We start from the raw sequence: 17,196 nt of genomic DNA, 5'->3' as shown, positions 1-17,196 counted from the left end.
ACAAACTAAGAATGTTGAAAGCTTTGTTTGTATTGGTATTTTTAAAACAGGGTTGGTCATTCTGCCACCAATACAATGCATTAAGTCCTGACATTCCTACTGATTGAACTTTTTTGCTTCTAGGCACTATTTTTTATAGCTTTCTTTAGAAAACTGAAGAATTCAGGAAGGCAGAACTGTGCCCAAACCATAGACTTGACAGACCTGTCTTCTGTTATCAGAGAAAGCATCAGTCTGATGACAGAAGTGTTCCTTTCCAGTTTTACGTAAAGCTACTCAAAGAGCTATAGAACTTGAAAGCAGGAGCTACACAAAGATGCACAGATATGTAGTCACCCCCAGTAATAGGTCTATGTAAGCTGACAAAATGAAATTTTATTTAGACCCTATTTCCTAATGCAAATCAGAACCTGACTGTTAACTGTGCTATGGTACCAGCAGAAATGCAGTCTGAAAAATGTGGAAATGAATGATTGCCCATTTGTAAAAGGATATCTCTACCATAGTAACCATCTTTGGCTTCAGTTTGACTATCTCATATAGTATACCTCCATCACCACCTCCTAGGATTAGCACTTCTTTCCCAGTGTAGTCTTCCTTTCCACTGCCCATTATGGCTTTAGTATATGCCAGGTCACTTTCTGCCAAATCTGAATGAAAGGAAGAGAAAGAGTTGGAGAGAAATATTACATCTTTAGTTCTTCTCATTAACTGGTATTAATCCAAAGGTAATATAATACAGACCAAAGTAACAGCATCTACAGAAACAACGTAGTTCTCAGAGACAGTCCAACTAATGGGATCCTCCTCAGAATCCCCAACAGGGTTTCTCTAATTCTCAATACGAACCCAGTGATGGCTACCTTGGCATTAGGAAGTACTGTGTGCCAGGAGAAGAAAACTGGTGGAGCAAAACTGTCAATACTTAGGATTTCATGTCCACCCTTGATACTTCAATGGCTTTTTACCTACGACTACTCCTGCAAGAGACAGATCAGGACATTTTTGAAAACCCAGTGTGGACCCCAGCTGAAGAGAGCAACCTAGATGCACACCAGGGGATTCGGGCACAGAAACGTAAACACGATCATTACCACCCAACTGCTGAAGGGCCCTTAAGCATGCCTTCCACTGGTTTGTTCAGCATTAGCTTCAAAGCAGACAGTTGTCTGTAACAACAGACCTGAGCCACTAGGGCAAAGCTTTGTGCAGCAGCACATCATGGCATATCCTATCACTCTGCCTGGCAATCACCACTTTGCTTCTAAGTGTACGGTAACCAAATGAGACAAAGCAGTATTTTAAAATCCCATGGAAGGTAAACAAGCAATGGTACACTTTCCTTTCTGTGAGGCATATTGTGACAACATTCCTCATCTCCATATTAAAATAAAGTCTGATGAAAATTTCTGGCTAGAAGTATGAAATAACTAATTTTGTGATTTCTAACACAATTCTATCTGTATAAGAAAATACCTTACTAATGTATTCTGTAACAATGCTTTTCAGCTGCCATCTGCACAGTAGTCCCCAACAGTTGCAGAAAGCTAATTGAATTGTTAGAGTTATTTCAAAAAGCTATAGTTAAATTTCTTAATTACTCTGCTATTAGAGTGAAATTAGGTATTCTATCCCTAGGCAGCAACATCCTTCATTTACCACAGTCACTACTTTTCAACATAAGAACTGAGAGATTTTACAAAGTATACTCCTTGCTGCCTAGAATTTCTAGCAAACAGCAGTCTTATCCAGCTTAAAAGAACAGTAGCCCACCTTCTTCTAAGTTCACTTTCAAAAATACAAAGATCAGCAGGCACAAAGTACCACATACAAAACCCCTTAAAGGTTGGGTCACTGTTGTTTAACTTAAAAGTTCAGCTGGGCATTTTAAAGAAGAGTCAAAAGATGTTCACAACAAAGCAGCTAAATGGTTTGAGATACAGTTGTCCTAGATCTCACCAACCAGGTAATGCCCTCAGAGAATCAAAGCAACAGCAGGATTATACACACACATACTCCAGCTCCTATTTCTTCATAGTTCTTCAGAATTCCATTGTGTTTTGAAGACCAACAAAGTAGCTTGTTTTACTGTCAAAGAGAAACTCTCAAGAGGCTGGACTGGCAACAAACAGGAAAAAGCTCACACAGAAGAAAGGAGTAGAGCAAGCTCTGCTAGAGAACACTGTGTTCTATTCTGCTGTGCCACTTTCCACAGCAAAGATAGCAACTTTGGGAAAAGAAATGTTATTTTTTTACTCTACATTTTACACTGGTCAGCCTTCCTCATCAACATACTTAATATACAGGAACAGATATATGTGTACATGCATATGTAATTTCCAGCATCAGAACAATGACCCTTAGTCATCTATTACAATTGCCATAGCAGGTATGGCATTCCAACATTTTCACGCAAAAGATCCTCACATGAGATGATACTTACTAACATCCCCACTGAGGATAAGAATATTCCCAAACTGTTTTGAATGCAGAATTTTAATATTCTGAAAAGGTGAATCTTCATCATAAACAACTTCATCTATGTCATACTCCACCAGGCGCCCATCAGCTGTGGGCCAGTATCTATCAATGACACCTCCTCTCAAAATGGCTGGCAACCTAGAAAGAAATAGAAAGAAAAAAGATTACAAAACATTTGGTATGTTCATCTTTTTAGAAATCCACTTTAAACATTCCGTGGATTCACCATAATAAATAAATAATATTTACAAGAGAGATCTAAGAAAACTTGCCACATTTAACACTCAACAGACAGAAGAAGCCTATCAGCCATAAATATACATAATAAATATACATAACTTGCTAAGGCACAGATGACATAAATGATTCTTCTTTGTGTACGACTTCTACAACGTGCATGTGAATCTCTCTCTATTCTAAGAGAGGGAATTTACATAACATATCAGCCTCTTTAGAAGAATCAGCTCAACTAGAAATAAAATACAATACAAAAGTAGAATGCAGATAAAAACCATGACAAAACCTCTTCCCACCTTTAGCTCAGCTAAGAACATCATTTCTTTGAGATTAGTGGATCTCACCCTTTTCAAGTTGTACTCAGAGACATTTTAATACATAGAGAAACGCAAAAAGTGAATTATTACAGTGTTTCAAACTGAGCTAGGTCACTCTGTATTGTATAAGCACAGTCCTTGGTATCAGCTGACAGTCTGCATTACTTTTTAAAAGTGGTTCAATCATCTGCATAGATTTTGTTTTGTTTTGTTGTTTATGTTGTGGGGTTTTTTCGTTCTTGTTTCAAATCAGTATTTCACCTGTAAACACAAACTATATTTGAAATTACTCTGAACGATCAAAACGACTGCATTTAGGTAAAATGTGCAGGCACGGGGTTCATCAGATTTCCTACACACACTTCAAAGAGTTAAGGGTTTTTTTCCAAAGGAGGGTGTAGCAGAAGACCAGACACAAACAAGCTGCTTCTAAATTCACTAGTGATTCTCAACAAACGTTTCAGAAATCCTTCCTACCCTCAGTGAGCCACAAGATGGCAGCACAGGTGAGAGCAAGATCATCCACTCACTACCTAAAACCAACAAAAAGGCAGGAAAAACTTTTCCAGTTACATTATCTCTAGTGGAGGAGCTGCATGCATGAAGCTAATACCAAAAGGATGCAAAACAAATTAAAAGAAAGGAAAAAAGATGTTGAGGGGTGTGTGACAAGATCCATGCCAGATACACTGTTCTAGGAGGTTCATCTTCCTGTACTAAAGGTAACCAACTGATCTAGATCACTTCAGGCAGATGTTGTCCTGACCCATTTTTAAGAAATTCCTATCACAGAGATTCCACGAACTCCCAATGTCATATTTCAGTATCAAAACATCCTCAGAGAGCTTCTCCCCCATAAAGACATACACGAGATCATCTATGTTAGTACACTGTGCACCTTATGAGGCTTTACCAGGTTGAAGGAAAGCAAGATAACCACTTCTCTGTTTTACACACAACTGTTAAAGAGAAACAACAATATTCAAGGTATAACATCACTTTTCAAATCACTACCACTTTACTTGTGGTCTCAGATTACTTTCTGTTGTAGTATTTAACTGTTACAGACTGCTTAACTGCTCTCCCATTTTGCAGTTTGCTCCTTGGCTTTACTGAATCTTGTTGGTTTTACACTTGCTTTTTAGTTTTCTTAACTTATTTCCACTTCTCTGTTCCTTCAAGCACCCACTGCACCTTCCACCAAGTGCATGCCTGCAGTAAGTGCTCCCTGGCTTCAAGGTGTCAGTTGCTGCCAGACAGCCACAAGGACAATGTGAGCCACGTCCAGCATGAATGTTATTTCAGCAGCAGGTCACAAGCCACCATTTGAATCCTTAAAGTTTAATATTTAGCCTTGAATTTAAGCAATCCAAACTGACAGAGGGCTTGCAAAGCCTCCATTGTTCAGTTATGAGTTATATTACAAATATTTGCTACAAAACATTTCTATCTTCTTGGCAAGTCCCTAAGCACACAGGTTCCACCAAGGTTTTTGCCACACAAGCCCACAATGAGCACCATGAGGCATAGCAGATGCAGAGTTATGAGAGAAAGAGCTGTAGGAAATCTTGTCAGGGTAGAGTGTCCTCCAGGGTAGGCTTGAGCTTCATTTTAGCTCTAACCCTTGCCCGTGGTCCATGTCCCCACTTGCACAGGTCTTTCACCAATCCTTGACACCCAGTTTGCCCTCAGAACTGCCTCAGTACTACATCCCAGTCTGACAGACACAGAGCTGGGTCTGATCCTGGTCACCATCACCAGTCCTGCTCACCTTCTCCATGAGCTGTGGGACGTGGCCTGTAGGGTACAGTTTATGCCTTGGCCTATTCCCCTGACACCCTTGGCTCCCAGCCCTTCCAGAGCAGTCTGCTCTTGCATCCTGGTTGCCTTTTCTCACATTATTTCATGCAACCACTGCATCAAACTAAAAAAAAATAAAAATTAAAAAAAAATAAAATTAAAAAAAAAATCCCTGTCCTGTAAGTAACAATACCAAAGATGAAGGCTTAACAAAATGACAAACCCCACAATACCTTCAATTCTGCAATAAAACAATTTGAAAATATTGGGAAGAAAAAAACTATGCATAAATTCATCCTCCAGGCTATTCACTGCAGTACAGCAAAGCATAATATGCTTATTATCTTTAGTAACTATGCAGACAAGCCACATACAGAAGCAGAGGTACAAACTTACCGTTTCACCCTTTTTATATTACCATGAAACAGTTCTTTCATTCTTTCTTCTACTTTGTTTAGAAGCTGGAAAAAACAGCAAATAAGAGGTGAAATTTGTAGGTGATCACTTAATGCAAAATATCTGTTAAATTAGGCTACCTGGAAGGCAATAAAAAGTAGCACCTGCACTGAAAGGCTTTGAAATGTAACACCAGAAGCCCATGAGTAACTCGCTGGCCCCTTAGCCTGGTTACTAGCAAGAATGTGCATATTATAGCAGCTGTCATCACTGCATCTAGCTTTCCCTAGGACAACAGAGCCAGAAGGGGGACATGAGAAGTTTGAGGTTCCATTCCTGCTAAAGCAGAGGCCTATTCCCTTGCAATATCCAATGTCTGGAGCCTTCTTATAAGGGAAGATGAAGTTCTTTTTCTCCATGGGGAAAAAGATTGAATATAGAGGCTCCACATCTCTCAGAATAGAGAAGGAAAAAACGTCATACACCAATACATCAGGTTGCAGGTTGAGCATCACTTCTCCCTCACTGCCCTGCAGTACCTAAAGAGAACCAAGCCCTAACCAAAGCTGTTACATCTTTAGAACTTTTACATCAAAGAACACAAGGCCCAGTACATGCAAAAAAGAGTGTGTGTGTGCATGCACTGACATGTTTATGCAACTTCAACAGGTGCTACTGTTCCTCATCTGTAAGCATTCAGGTTTGAACTGACTTTAATATTTCAAAACCTTTTATCAAGATATATTTTGATAGACTTGAAGAAGGGTCTCCCCATGCAGCTAGGTAAGTCTAGTAAGACAAGCAGTACTCATACCTGATCAACTTCCTCTCTTCCTTTAATATGATCGTTGTAGCTCTGCAGATCCACCAACACCAATCCATGAGGGTGAATTCTCAAATTGGCAAAACTGGAAGAGAAAGAGTGAGAGACAGTGATGACAAATTTGTTATCAAAAATCAGAGTGAAGGAAGAAAATCTGAAACAAAATTATATTAAATTCAAAATGAATGGGTTTTTTTCCAGCAGTTGTAACTGCTGGCAGTGCTAGCTCCAGTCTCTGTCTGCAAGTCACTAAGTAGCAAAAAAGTTTCAAGAACTTGCCTATTACTACACAACTAATTAAATCAGTAGGCAGCAAGGCAGTGAAACAGGGTGTCTAAGCCACAACCACCATAGTACAAAAGGAACACTGCCGAGTAGTCTCAGCTATTTAAGTAAAGGCCTGGTGGAACAGCTGTGTTGTGTTGGTTTGGGCTTTTTAATTGAAATCAAGCCTTAAGAAAACAACTGGAGACTTTCTTTCCCCTATATATTTCCTTCTCACTTCCGGGACGGCAACTATTTAGAGAGACTGAAAAACAATAGGCATGCTGGAGCAAACCATGGCTTTGACTGGCAAAGAAATTGCAGCAGCATACTCTCATCGATGAATACAGATGCAAGATAGACAAAACTACTACCATTTATACTACAGAAGCTTTTAAAGACCAAAGACCAAGACTTCACCATGCTCAGTGTTAGGTAAACAAATAGTGGACCTTGGAGAACTTGCAACTAACTAAACAAGAGCTAAGGACAATGGGGAAGGACACAAGAAAACAAAAACAGTGTAGCAGAGGCAATATCCTTTCCATACTAGGGAGAAGAGAAGACAAAAGAAACAGCAAGGCTACAAGAGGATTACATAAAAGAAGGGAGGGGGAAACATACACTGAAAAAAAAGAGCAGAGGAAGGGATGAGAACAGAAACAGCTGAGCAAAGAAAGAAGGGTATCCAGGGATAGTTTTTCATTAGTACAACACAGAAAAACTTCAGATAAGGCTGAATGCTCCTTTCTTTCCTTGTCTGCTCTTACCACCCCACTCAGCCTCAAAGGCAAAACACAAACCAACTCTTGCTATGACAAAAAGTTTAGATGACTTCCCAGCTCCCCACCACTCCCACCTTTTTTTGGCCCTTCCAGAACTCCTTTTGTAAACTGTCAGCCTCATTATGAACACCCTCTCCCATGGTGCTGGAAACCTTGGCCCTTAGCTGCAATCAGAGATAAAACCCTGAATATTCTGTGTTATCTGAAGATCATAATTTTTGGTAACTGTAAAATGACCATACTAAGCAATTTAAGAATGAAAACAGCAGCAAGCTGTAGCCGTGATGTGTCTGCAGTTGGCAGAGAAGCTACTGTCATTCTCTTCAGAAGGTGAGTCTGGGGAGGCTGAGGCTTTCCTCAGGACTGTACACACAGGTCTTGCCTTAAGGAGGAAAGATGTTTCTGTACAACATGTACTTGCCCACTGTGCTTCCCTCACCCCAGTGCCCACAGAACGTCATCATTGAGTGATCCTCCCCCAACCCCAGAGCTTGCCCACAGGGTGCTCTTCTGACAAGAGATTTTGGTTAGGGAACACAAAAGCCTACCAGGAGTCTGTTTACATCATTTTCATGTCAACAGGTTTATTTGGGGATGTGTAACACACAACAAAAAAACCCCACAGACATAAGTGTAAGAACAAACAGCTTTATTGCAAGACTGCAGGAGATAGTATCTTCTGTTTTTTTTCTAAAGGAGAAAAAGACAAAAGAATAGAGCTCCCTAGATGGAAGTACTGGTCAGTCCAGCACACTTTGGACACAACCGTTCACAGCAAAAATGGACATTTCTTGTCAAGTCCCTAGACATGCTCCAGGCTCTCAAGCTGTGGCACTACAGGCACAAATGAGTATATGCAGTTCATGAGACAGCACTGTTACTAAATTCCCTGAAAACTGGCACAGTGTCAGAAATATTTCCACTGTTCAAAAGCTTCTTATCAGTTTATTCCCATATTCCAGAAGTTGCTGTTGGCACAAACGAGCAACAGACTGATTGCCCCATGACTCAACTTCTCTTTTAAATTCCTTTCCTACAAGAATTCCATACTTGTCATAAGATTTGACAGCTGACATTGTCTTCGCTGCCCCTGTGATGGCATGAGCTCCTCAGTAAGGGATGTTACTGGCTCTGCTCTGGGGTGAGAGGCAAGGAGAGGCAGAGGGGAGAGTTGCTCTAAAAAAGCACAGCCACAGAACTTCAGATTTATTAAGGGAGATGACAGCATTAGAATACAGAGACAGTAACACTGCAGAACCATCACTCATTTCATCAAATTGTTCCCTCTACCAGAATAGCAGGGGGATAAGAGATGAAAAGGCTGGCACCAGGCTGGAGCAGTGTAGTGGGACAAAGATTCAAGTTCCAAGTGTCTAGTTGGTATTCTCAGACAGTTAATTTGTAGTAAAAAAAAACTGAATGAAATTCAAAATTCTCAAAAGGCAATACAGATTCAGATTGGTTATACCTTCGTTGTAAGTCACTTAGCTGAAAAGTAAGCTAAAATGCCTGTAAAGATTTAAACAGGCAGCAAACAGTACAAGTGTACTCAGAAGTGACCAGTCTAGTAGTATCAAGGCGGCAGCAGCAGGCCAAAGCTGAACCCACAAAAGACTTACTAGCTTCAATTAGCAGAGAGCAAAGGCTATGCTGGCTTTTGTTACATTACATTTGCCTGTTTGGCAGAATGCATGTGAATGCAGGTTTGCAGCAGCGGCAGCTCTTTTAATATGTGGAAGAGGGTTCTTAAGAACAATGATAATACTGTTTCCATTTTCTTCCATTTTCTACAGCAAAGACCACTTTAGAATCCAAAGGAGGGGGAAAAAAATATGAAAAATGAAGTTTTCCTCAAAAGTCTCCCCTCCTTCCTCTTGTCTTTCTGAAAAATATAATTCCTGTTTTAAAATAAAACAGTGCCACACTTTTGGTGCGTGTTTGCATGTACTTTCATAAAAGTAGTGAGGAAAAAAGCTCAGTGAAGAGGTATCTTCTTCCTTTCCATTAGGCAAGGAAATTGCCTCTGAAAAGCAGCCCCTACTGTAACAAGGTTCCACTTGCTGCTCCTGCCACTTCTAAGGCAGTGCTCAAGGTTTTTTGCTTGTATGCAAACGAGTGTCAACAACAGCAACAATTTCTGTTGAGTGCTGAGTCTGGAGTGCTCCGTCTTAGCACCTGAACAGGGAACACTGGATGTTAACGAATAATTCCCAACTGCACAAATGAAAAAGTAACTGCTTGAAACAGAGAAAGGCTTTGGATGAGCGTCCTCTTTATTAAAAAGAACTAGAAGTATAAAGACCAATATATTCTAAGCCAAAATGTGTGTCCTACGTTAGTTACTTGTACTGAGGAGTAAGAAAAACTGCAATCCCATGTATTTGAGAAAGGACTTCCCAAGAGCACCCTACCCAAAGAAGAGAACTGGACAGACAGACAGGTGCCTACAAATTCCTCTTTACCCATCGAAGTTTTATCTGCTGGCACTAACTTTGAGTTTTCTATAAAACACACTAAATAATTCAAGTATTTGAAAAATAACTTGCTAGTAAAAGCATCATCAACTGTCAAACTACTCAATGAGAAAGAAAATGAAAATCTGCTTATACCAGGAAATAATAAAAATTTTTTAAAAGTCACGACACTGTTTCTTTAAAGCATTTTTTTTAAAGTGTTCACCTTAATTACAAAGCACTTAGGGACCTCAAGGAAGAAAGCAATCATTTTTTTTTTCACTACACCATTATTCCATTCTCTTTTTATAAAATAAGAAAATTAAACAAATGAAAGCTACAACAGTTCTAAACTGTTGCTGATTCCTACCAACTACTTTCCATTCTTCAGCTCATTTTTACACTCTGGGTAACCACATGAATAAACTACAACATTTTAGCCTGAAACAAAGAACTAAGGAATGTTCATCCTGCTCCTTTAAAATATGCTGACTAGCATACAGAGTGGTTAGCAAAAGACTAACACAGAAAAGAAAAAAGTAAACACACTCACTCCTCCCTTCACAGTGTTAACATATTTGTCATCATCTGACATACAAACCAAATTCAACTGGGTATATCTTGCACTGCTGTGAACAGTGAAGTCAAACACCAGTAGGATTACACTTCTCTAAACAAGAATTTAGACACAGAACAGAAATTAAATAGGGGTATGTGTATAGAGGGGGTCAAAGCTTTTCTAAAAGACAGTCTTCTACTGCAGAAACAATGACTCAAGGTTCACGTTTTGTGGCTTTTTGAAGATCTTCCAGGTGGAATGTGACAAAAGAGGGGGCACAGATACACAGAGGAAAGAAAAACCCTGGTAGGTGTACACAGTTGTCATGGTTTGAGAGCTCCAAAATCTAATTCCCTAGTCCAAGCCCCCTCCCACATCTCAACCCAATGTGAGATGGGTTTTCCAGACACCACATGAGACTCAAAATGGGGGGAAAGGGAATATATATTACAATGACTGTACAAATAAATACTACAATATATTATATACAATCTTAGCTATCTCTACCATGACATAAGTATTTACAATGGATCAAATCTCTCCTCCCCTCCAAATAAAAATCCAGGAGGGAAGAAGGAAGATCCCTTTCCGCTCTCAGAGCAGCAGTGTCTCTAAGGCACCAGGTTCTCTTCTTCTCATGCAGCAGCTGTAGCTGGATCTCTGCCAGCACACACGAGGGGGTATCCAAGCCCCTCGGCCTGTTGTCTTCAAGGGAGGGTCTTCTCTTCCGTGGGCTGCATAGCAGGGACAAAACTCACGTCACCACAGTCATATCGTGGGGTGTAAGACCCCCATGAAGGTCCCTTCCTCAGGGGATTCACCCCGAGTCAGAACATCTCAGGCAGCTTTCAGTTGAAAGCCTTTGCCTCAAGAGTTCTATCAGAGCTCCTGTGCTCTGTCTCAGGCTGCTAGCTTAGCTTGGCAGCAGCAGCAAGGGGGCACCAAGGTCACCCCCTCTGCATTCCTTTAATCATCCCGGTCCAGCTTTCCAGGATGCCTGAGTTTTTCAGCTCTTTTCTGCAGTGCTGCTGCAGTTTTAGGACTTCCATTCAGTAGGAGTCCATTCTTTCCACTTAGGAAAGGTCACAAAAAGAGTTTGGGGTTTTTGGTTCAGTTTCTTACCCCAACTCCATCTCTGTAGAGCTTAGTTGTGCTCTCTCTGCTGCTGGCTCTCTCTCGGCTCTCTCAGACAACTCTGTGTCTTCCTTGGCTACATGTTTGTTGCTGCTTCTTCAGTTATCTCTTGGCTCTTAGCCATAATCTCTGGACGCTGCTGTTGCTCTGTCTCTGCTCACTCACAGTGGAGAAAACTTCTTTAGCTTTCAGCCACAGGTACTTAGCCCAGCCTAACGCTGTTCCAAGTCCCTGCCGCCCCCCCAGCCAGGGGCTCCTGCCCTCACTCCTCGTGGCCTTACAACATGGCTACTTCTTCTACAACAACTACAACTACAACCTTCTCTTCTGTTCTGCTTGTGATATGTTTATATTTTGCAAAAGCGCTCACTAGGTAAAACCTCAAAACTTCAAGGGTCACCACCCCCTGGGGTTTTACTGTTTTATAACTTCAGGGGGGAAAACTGTTTCCCCACCACAACAGTGTAACAGAAAAACACTTGCTCACAAAGCAGTGATGATATTAAAGCTAGTACTTGGAAATTGGTATCTTCTTAATACTATATTTTAATGATTTTTCTCCTTGCCCTAACTTTAGCAACTCCTGTTAATCTTTTAAAATATACTGGGCACTATGACTCTATACAAAGTACTATATACATTAAATGAAATAAAAACTTCACATTTTTTTAAAACAAACTTTTAACTGTCCTATCCAAGGGAGGTAAGTGGGACTTCAGTAAAAGCATGTTGCTTAATGGGACCCTGAAAACATTCTAAAAGTGATCTGGAAACAGACTCAGCAAAACGAGACTGCTGGGGCCCCAAAACTCAGACACAGAGCTCCTCTCCTGTATGTACAATTGTTCCCCAAGCAGCTTTGGGCAAGGGGGATGGCAAAGCAGAGAGGTGTATCCATCCCCACCACTATAGACAAGAACTTGAGTGGCTCAAGTGACCCATTTCCTGCCCGACTCTAGAGTCTTGTGTGGACAACCCCATTAGTAAAAGTTTTCAGCTGGACCTCCCTCAATTAGGTCCTTTGTCAGAGTAAATCACCAAGTAAATGGACCAGGTAGAGTTGCCACATGTGACTTTTGCTTGCTTAGCTTTGGACAAAGGAGAACAGGGATCTGTTGCTTCGGTAATGACAACAGGAAAGCATGTCTTAATCCCCAAATCAGCTCCAATGGGGATGTTCATGTGCTATCTTTGTCAGAGAAAAAGTTTTGTCAGAGCAGTGCCCACAGTTCAACACTCCAGCACGGGGCACACTGCAGGTTGTGGGGGTTATCTCTGCAGACTTTGCAGTGTAGACACTGTTTAGCAATATATTACTATCTCACCTCAAACATTTTTTTCCAGAGATTAGTGCCCAACTTGTTACATCAGTTGTGCATCTTTGTTTAGCAATGGCTCAGTCACGTTTGGTTGGCTAAGTCTGTTTATGTGTACAAACTCACGAACCCCCTGCTCATGACGTACCTACCCCTCATCACAGTTTTTTGAGTTTTTACTATGAGCTACTTCTGTTTTGAAGGGAAGAGGAAAAATCTGCATGAGCTGGCTAATTTCTTCCTAGTTGTGTCAGGTAATATTTTTATGTTCATTTAAAATGTATGACATTTGAAATCACTAAGATAAAAAGCAGACAAATGTGCTAGTATTAAAATAAAGCCTCTTTAGTTAGTATCAAAACCTCCATGTGCTCATAAGTTCATTCTTACAACTCATGAAATGTGTTTGTTTTGCAGGGTTTAACTGTCCAGTCTATTAGGTTTTATGGGTTTACACCTTCATTTGTTTCAGTTAACTGAAACATCAAACAAATACAAACAAACTACATTAAGGCAACCTTAAACAGCATGTTTCTGTTAAAAAAGGTATACACCGTTTCTGTAACCACAGGGAACAAAATTGCTGAGGTCCCAAAACTCAAAGTTCTCCTGCACGTGCATTCCTCAGACCACTTCAATGGGGCTGGCAAAGCACAGAAGGTACTTTAGCTGGACAACTTACTGTCTGTAGTGGTGCTGGTTAAAGAGGGCAATTTTCAAGGAAGATAAATACAGTGTGCACTGGAGCTCAGCCAGCAATGAATATACCAAGAGGAAGCAATAACCACTTTATTAATTTACATTTAATACTGCATTAGAAAAAGAATTGTTCATTTGCAAGGAGCTATCTCATTAATATTCAGTTCTTCCATGCACTTTTGTTCTTCAATCTTCAGTTTTGAGGCTGTATCCCAAACTGCAGTTCATTATGTTTAGCATGCTCTCCTGGATAGCTTCTCTTAGAAGCTCAACAGTAAACAATGGCCAGGGGTATACAGAACCACACCCCAACAAAACAGACCCTTCCCTTTCCTGACAGGAAGCCCACTAGGCCCACTTTCCCCATCTTCACCCTCTCATAGTAAGAATATTGTGAACCATTCTCTGGTGTAAAAGGTTGCATTTAGCTGCATAGTGAAAAGCTGGACTATTCAAAGTGTCATGATGCTGGAAAGTACAAGGTTAATGAAAGCAAAACACACAGGAAATAACCCACTTAGAAATCTGTCCCAGAGCTCAGCAATTGCTGAAGCTCATCTATTACACATGGCTTTCAGGAAACAGCATGGTAGGGCACTGGGGGGAAGTGAGGAGAACAGGATGCTATCCACATGAGGACAGTTCTGAAGCAACTAAAAACTGAACAAAGGCAGATTTCATTAATTTATAGTTCTCCAATACATTGCCAAGCCTATACTCAGAGCAATAAGGTTATCCATATGTGGTCTGTGCTTTACCAGGGAAACTGGCAACTTGACCAACTCCTCTGTATCCATGAGAGCACTGTACACCAGTGCACTGGTTTGTCTCTCCCATTAATTACTCCCTACCCTTCCTACACAGAGAAATCAACTTTGACATCTTCTCTCCCTTCACACATTCAATAGTATTATACTCCAGCACTTGACAAAGACAATGGAATTTGCAGCAATAAGTATTTCCAGTTGGCAGTGCAGTAAGAGAAATCAAGTTAAATATTTTAAAATTTAGAGTTTCATAAGGACCTTTTTCTCAGAGATGCTTCCATGTGCCAGTTCAACTACCTCCTGGAAAAGTTATACAGTGAAAATCTGTTCTCTAGAAAGTTCCTGGAACACGTCAAAATACAGATAATTTTAACTCTGGACACTGTTCCTTTAGAAGGGGCTGTCCTCTTAAGGGGAACGATCAGATGACCTTGCAATGGGGAAACCCAGTTTGAGAATTCACATCTCATGTCACTTTCAAACTCAAGGAAACACAGGAAACCAAATAAAGTCTATGTAGTTAAAGAAAGTCAACCTTTAAATCTTCTAAGGCTTTTTTACTTTTAATATTTTATCTTTAATTTGTTCAGAGGTTGTATATCCTGGATATTATCTTTTTAGGAGAATTAATTACAAGCTTAACCAAGTAAGGATAGAGGAAGGGTAGCACCAGAGTAGTAAATTTTGCTATCTTTTCACTGACCTCAGAAACAAAAGGTTATCCAGAACTGGAATTATTTAGGAAGAATACAAAAGCACACATAACAAAGACAGAATAAGCAAGGCTGTGCAAAACCAAGATATAAGTAGCAAGGTTTTATAGGTACATCAAGTATAGAAAACAAATAATTTAAATCAGAAAAAGCCAGTGCCACATTGAAAAAGCTAACTGAACTATACCAAGCACTTAATGGAGCACAATTGGGAATGATAAACATAAGACTAGACTCACATCAGCTTACTTGTTATCTTAATTTGAGTCCCAAGCTTGCCAGCGTAGTTCTCTAAACTATTTTATATATATAAAATAGATATGAAGATGTACATACAAATATGTTCAAACACAGTAAATACAGAGACAAATTCTAGCAGGCAAAACACACACCTAGGATATGATTTTCCTTCTAGAGATACCTGTTCTCTCTTATTACAAAGAGAACTTAAAAATCCTTAGCAGTTCTCGTATGTTACAGATGTGGCCAAATGAGCTACTTAATAGAACACCCAGCAGAAGATAGCCAAAAAATTAAAGCTTATTTAGCTTAACTTCAATCCTGGAGAACAAAGTAAGTAGAGATTAAAAAAAAAAAAAAAATTAAAAATCACAAATCCCAAATCCAACCACCAAAAGAAAAAAAAACCAAAAGCAGCAACTGCCGCAATGGACGTGAAGAAGTAACTGAACAACTATAAACAAATGAAGTGCAATAAAATTATGGTAGTTCACAGATTAATGGAACCATAATCAACTAACCCTCACACTGTAAAGCAGTATCAGGAAATAAAGTGAATGTGGTTTTTCTCACCTGTTTGCCCCAGCAGACTGAGCTTAATGTGAGTGTCACTAATGACACCAATCACCCTTATCATGCTGTTAGTTACTTCAGTAGCTGCTTGATAATTTGAAGTATAGAATATAGCATTTGAACACACAACAAAACAGGGACAGAAAAGTTTCATTATTCACATGCTAAGGTTAGACTAGAACATATTTAGACATTTTGAGGCAAGAAGAATTACAAATACATTTAGCTGACTTGAGCTGTCCTGCATCTGGAAGGACTGATCCTGAGACCAAGGCACCACACTGTGGTACAGACCAGACTGGTCAGTTCAACTGTTCTGATATCCAAACTGCAAGATGACATACTCCAGATTATAAACAGTTTGCTTTATTTTAGCTACTTCATATGCAACAGCTTGCCCTGTCAACACCACAGGAAACCCAACATGAGGAGAAATAAATACTGTAAGGGAGGAGGACAGTGGGAATATAATCTACAGCGATAAAATCCACTCACCTGCCATTTTTTTTGATGTAGGTTGCTAAATAACCATGGTCTTCCCAGTTATGAACTGTTTCTGTCATTCCCTGCTCCTGAAAAATGGGCTGTAGAGCTTTAAGAACGGCATTGCAATCAGCTGCAAGATTAAGAGAGAAATAATAATCAGTAAGGATTTTCCACTCAAGTCACTTCTGCCTTCCTTTAAAGGCTGAGCAGTTTTTTCTGGCAGCCTGGATTAATATCTGAGCACCATTGGAACAACATCCTTCATGTATCTTCTCTCTCCATCCGCAGAGATGTTTCTCATTGCATGGGGATCCAAACAGTTTTCTTTTAAAATCAGTTTTCACACCTAAGCAGAAGTGGTTATCTGCTATAGATGTAGTAATAGTACTTTATGACTACTGTTGGTCACCTTCTGTATCACAATTCAGACAAGTCCTTACTCACATAATTACTTTAAAATCATTTAAAACACGAACAATAATCCCAAAAAGAAACCACAGCACTGACGTGAAAGTTTGAAAAAATGCTGAGCTGTAGGACAGGGAAACTACAAAGGCATTGAAAACTAGAGAGGGCAAACCAATCTATTCCCTATATCCCTACAGAAACATCCATTTTTAACATCCAGGTCAGAGATGGTCTCCAGTTGAAATCTTCCTGATGCTACGGAAGAGATCTCTCAGAAAAGCACACAAAAACTCATTTGGAAATAACTGAGGTCTATAAAGACAGTTCTTCAGTCAGAACATAATGATTTCAGAAGCCTCAAGTTTGCTGTACACAGTTTTGTGGGGTTTTTATACCCACAACATTGTTCATTATAACTACTTTAGATTCTGCAAACAAGTGTCTCAAAAACAAATTGCAAGTATTTCCTTCAGAATCAACAAGGTGAGAGGTCATGGAGGATGCTGGTAAGGCTGCACTTACCAGAAGAGGAACAAAACTGGAAGGACTGTCATGTCAGTGAAGAGACCTAACAAAGTAATTATCTACAGGCTGTCCTAGTGAGGCAAGTATCATAATTTTTGCTTCACAAACACAGATCTAAACCACTATGGTCATGTAATACGTCAGTAATGCAACCAGGATTTAGAGTCACTCTATCAGAGAAACCACCTGGCACAGCCACATTATGGAGGCACAGCTTATA

At 40.0% G+C, this 17,196-nt stretch overlaps 1 protein-coding gene across 1 annotated transcript in view; it reads right to left on the bottom strand.

Annotated features, from left to right (window-relative positions):
- The window catches only part of SMS (spermine synthase), a 47,892-nt gene that overhangs the window by 16,275 nt on the left and 14,421 nt on the right, over positions 1-17,196 (bottom strand). The window contains exons 2-6 of the mRNA XM_064646763.1: positions 16,053-16,173; positions 6,046-6,139; positions 5,232-5,296; positions 2,444-2,619; positions 496-650 (exon numbers count right to left, since the gene is read on the bottom strand). Coding sequence (XP_064502833.1) covers positions 496-650; positions 2,444-2,619; positions 5,232-5,296; positions 6,046-6,139; positions 16,053-16,173 — 611 coding nt within the window. The remainder of the gene's footprint in view (positions 1-495; positions 651-2,443; positions 2,620-5,231; positions 5,297-6,045; positions 6,140-16,052; positions 16,174-17,196) is intronic.

The sequence above is a fragment of the Pseudopipra pipra genome, chromosome 2 (assembly GCF_036250125.1).
Source record: "Pseudopipra pipra isolate bDixPip1 chromosome 2, bDixPip1.hap1, whole genome shotgun sequence".
NCBI lineage: Eukaryota > Metazoa > Chordata > Aves > Passeriformes > Pipridae > Pseudopipra > Pseudopipra pipra.
The sequence above is the reverse complement of the archived record's forward strand: the minus strand, read 5'-3'. Positions and strand labels throughout refer to the sequence as shown.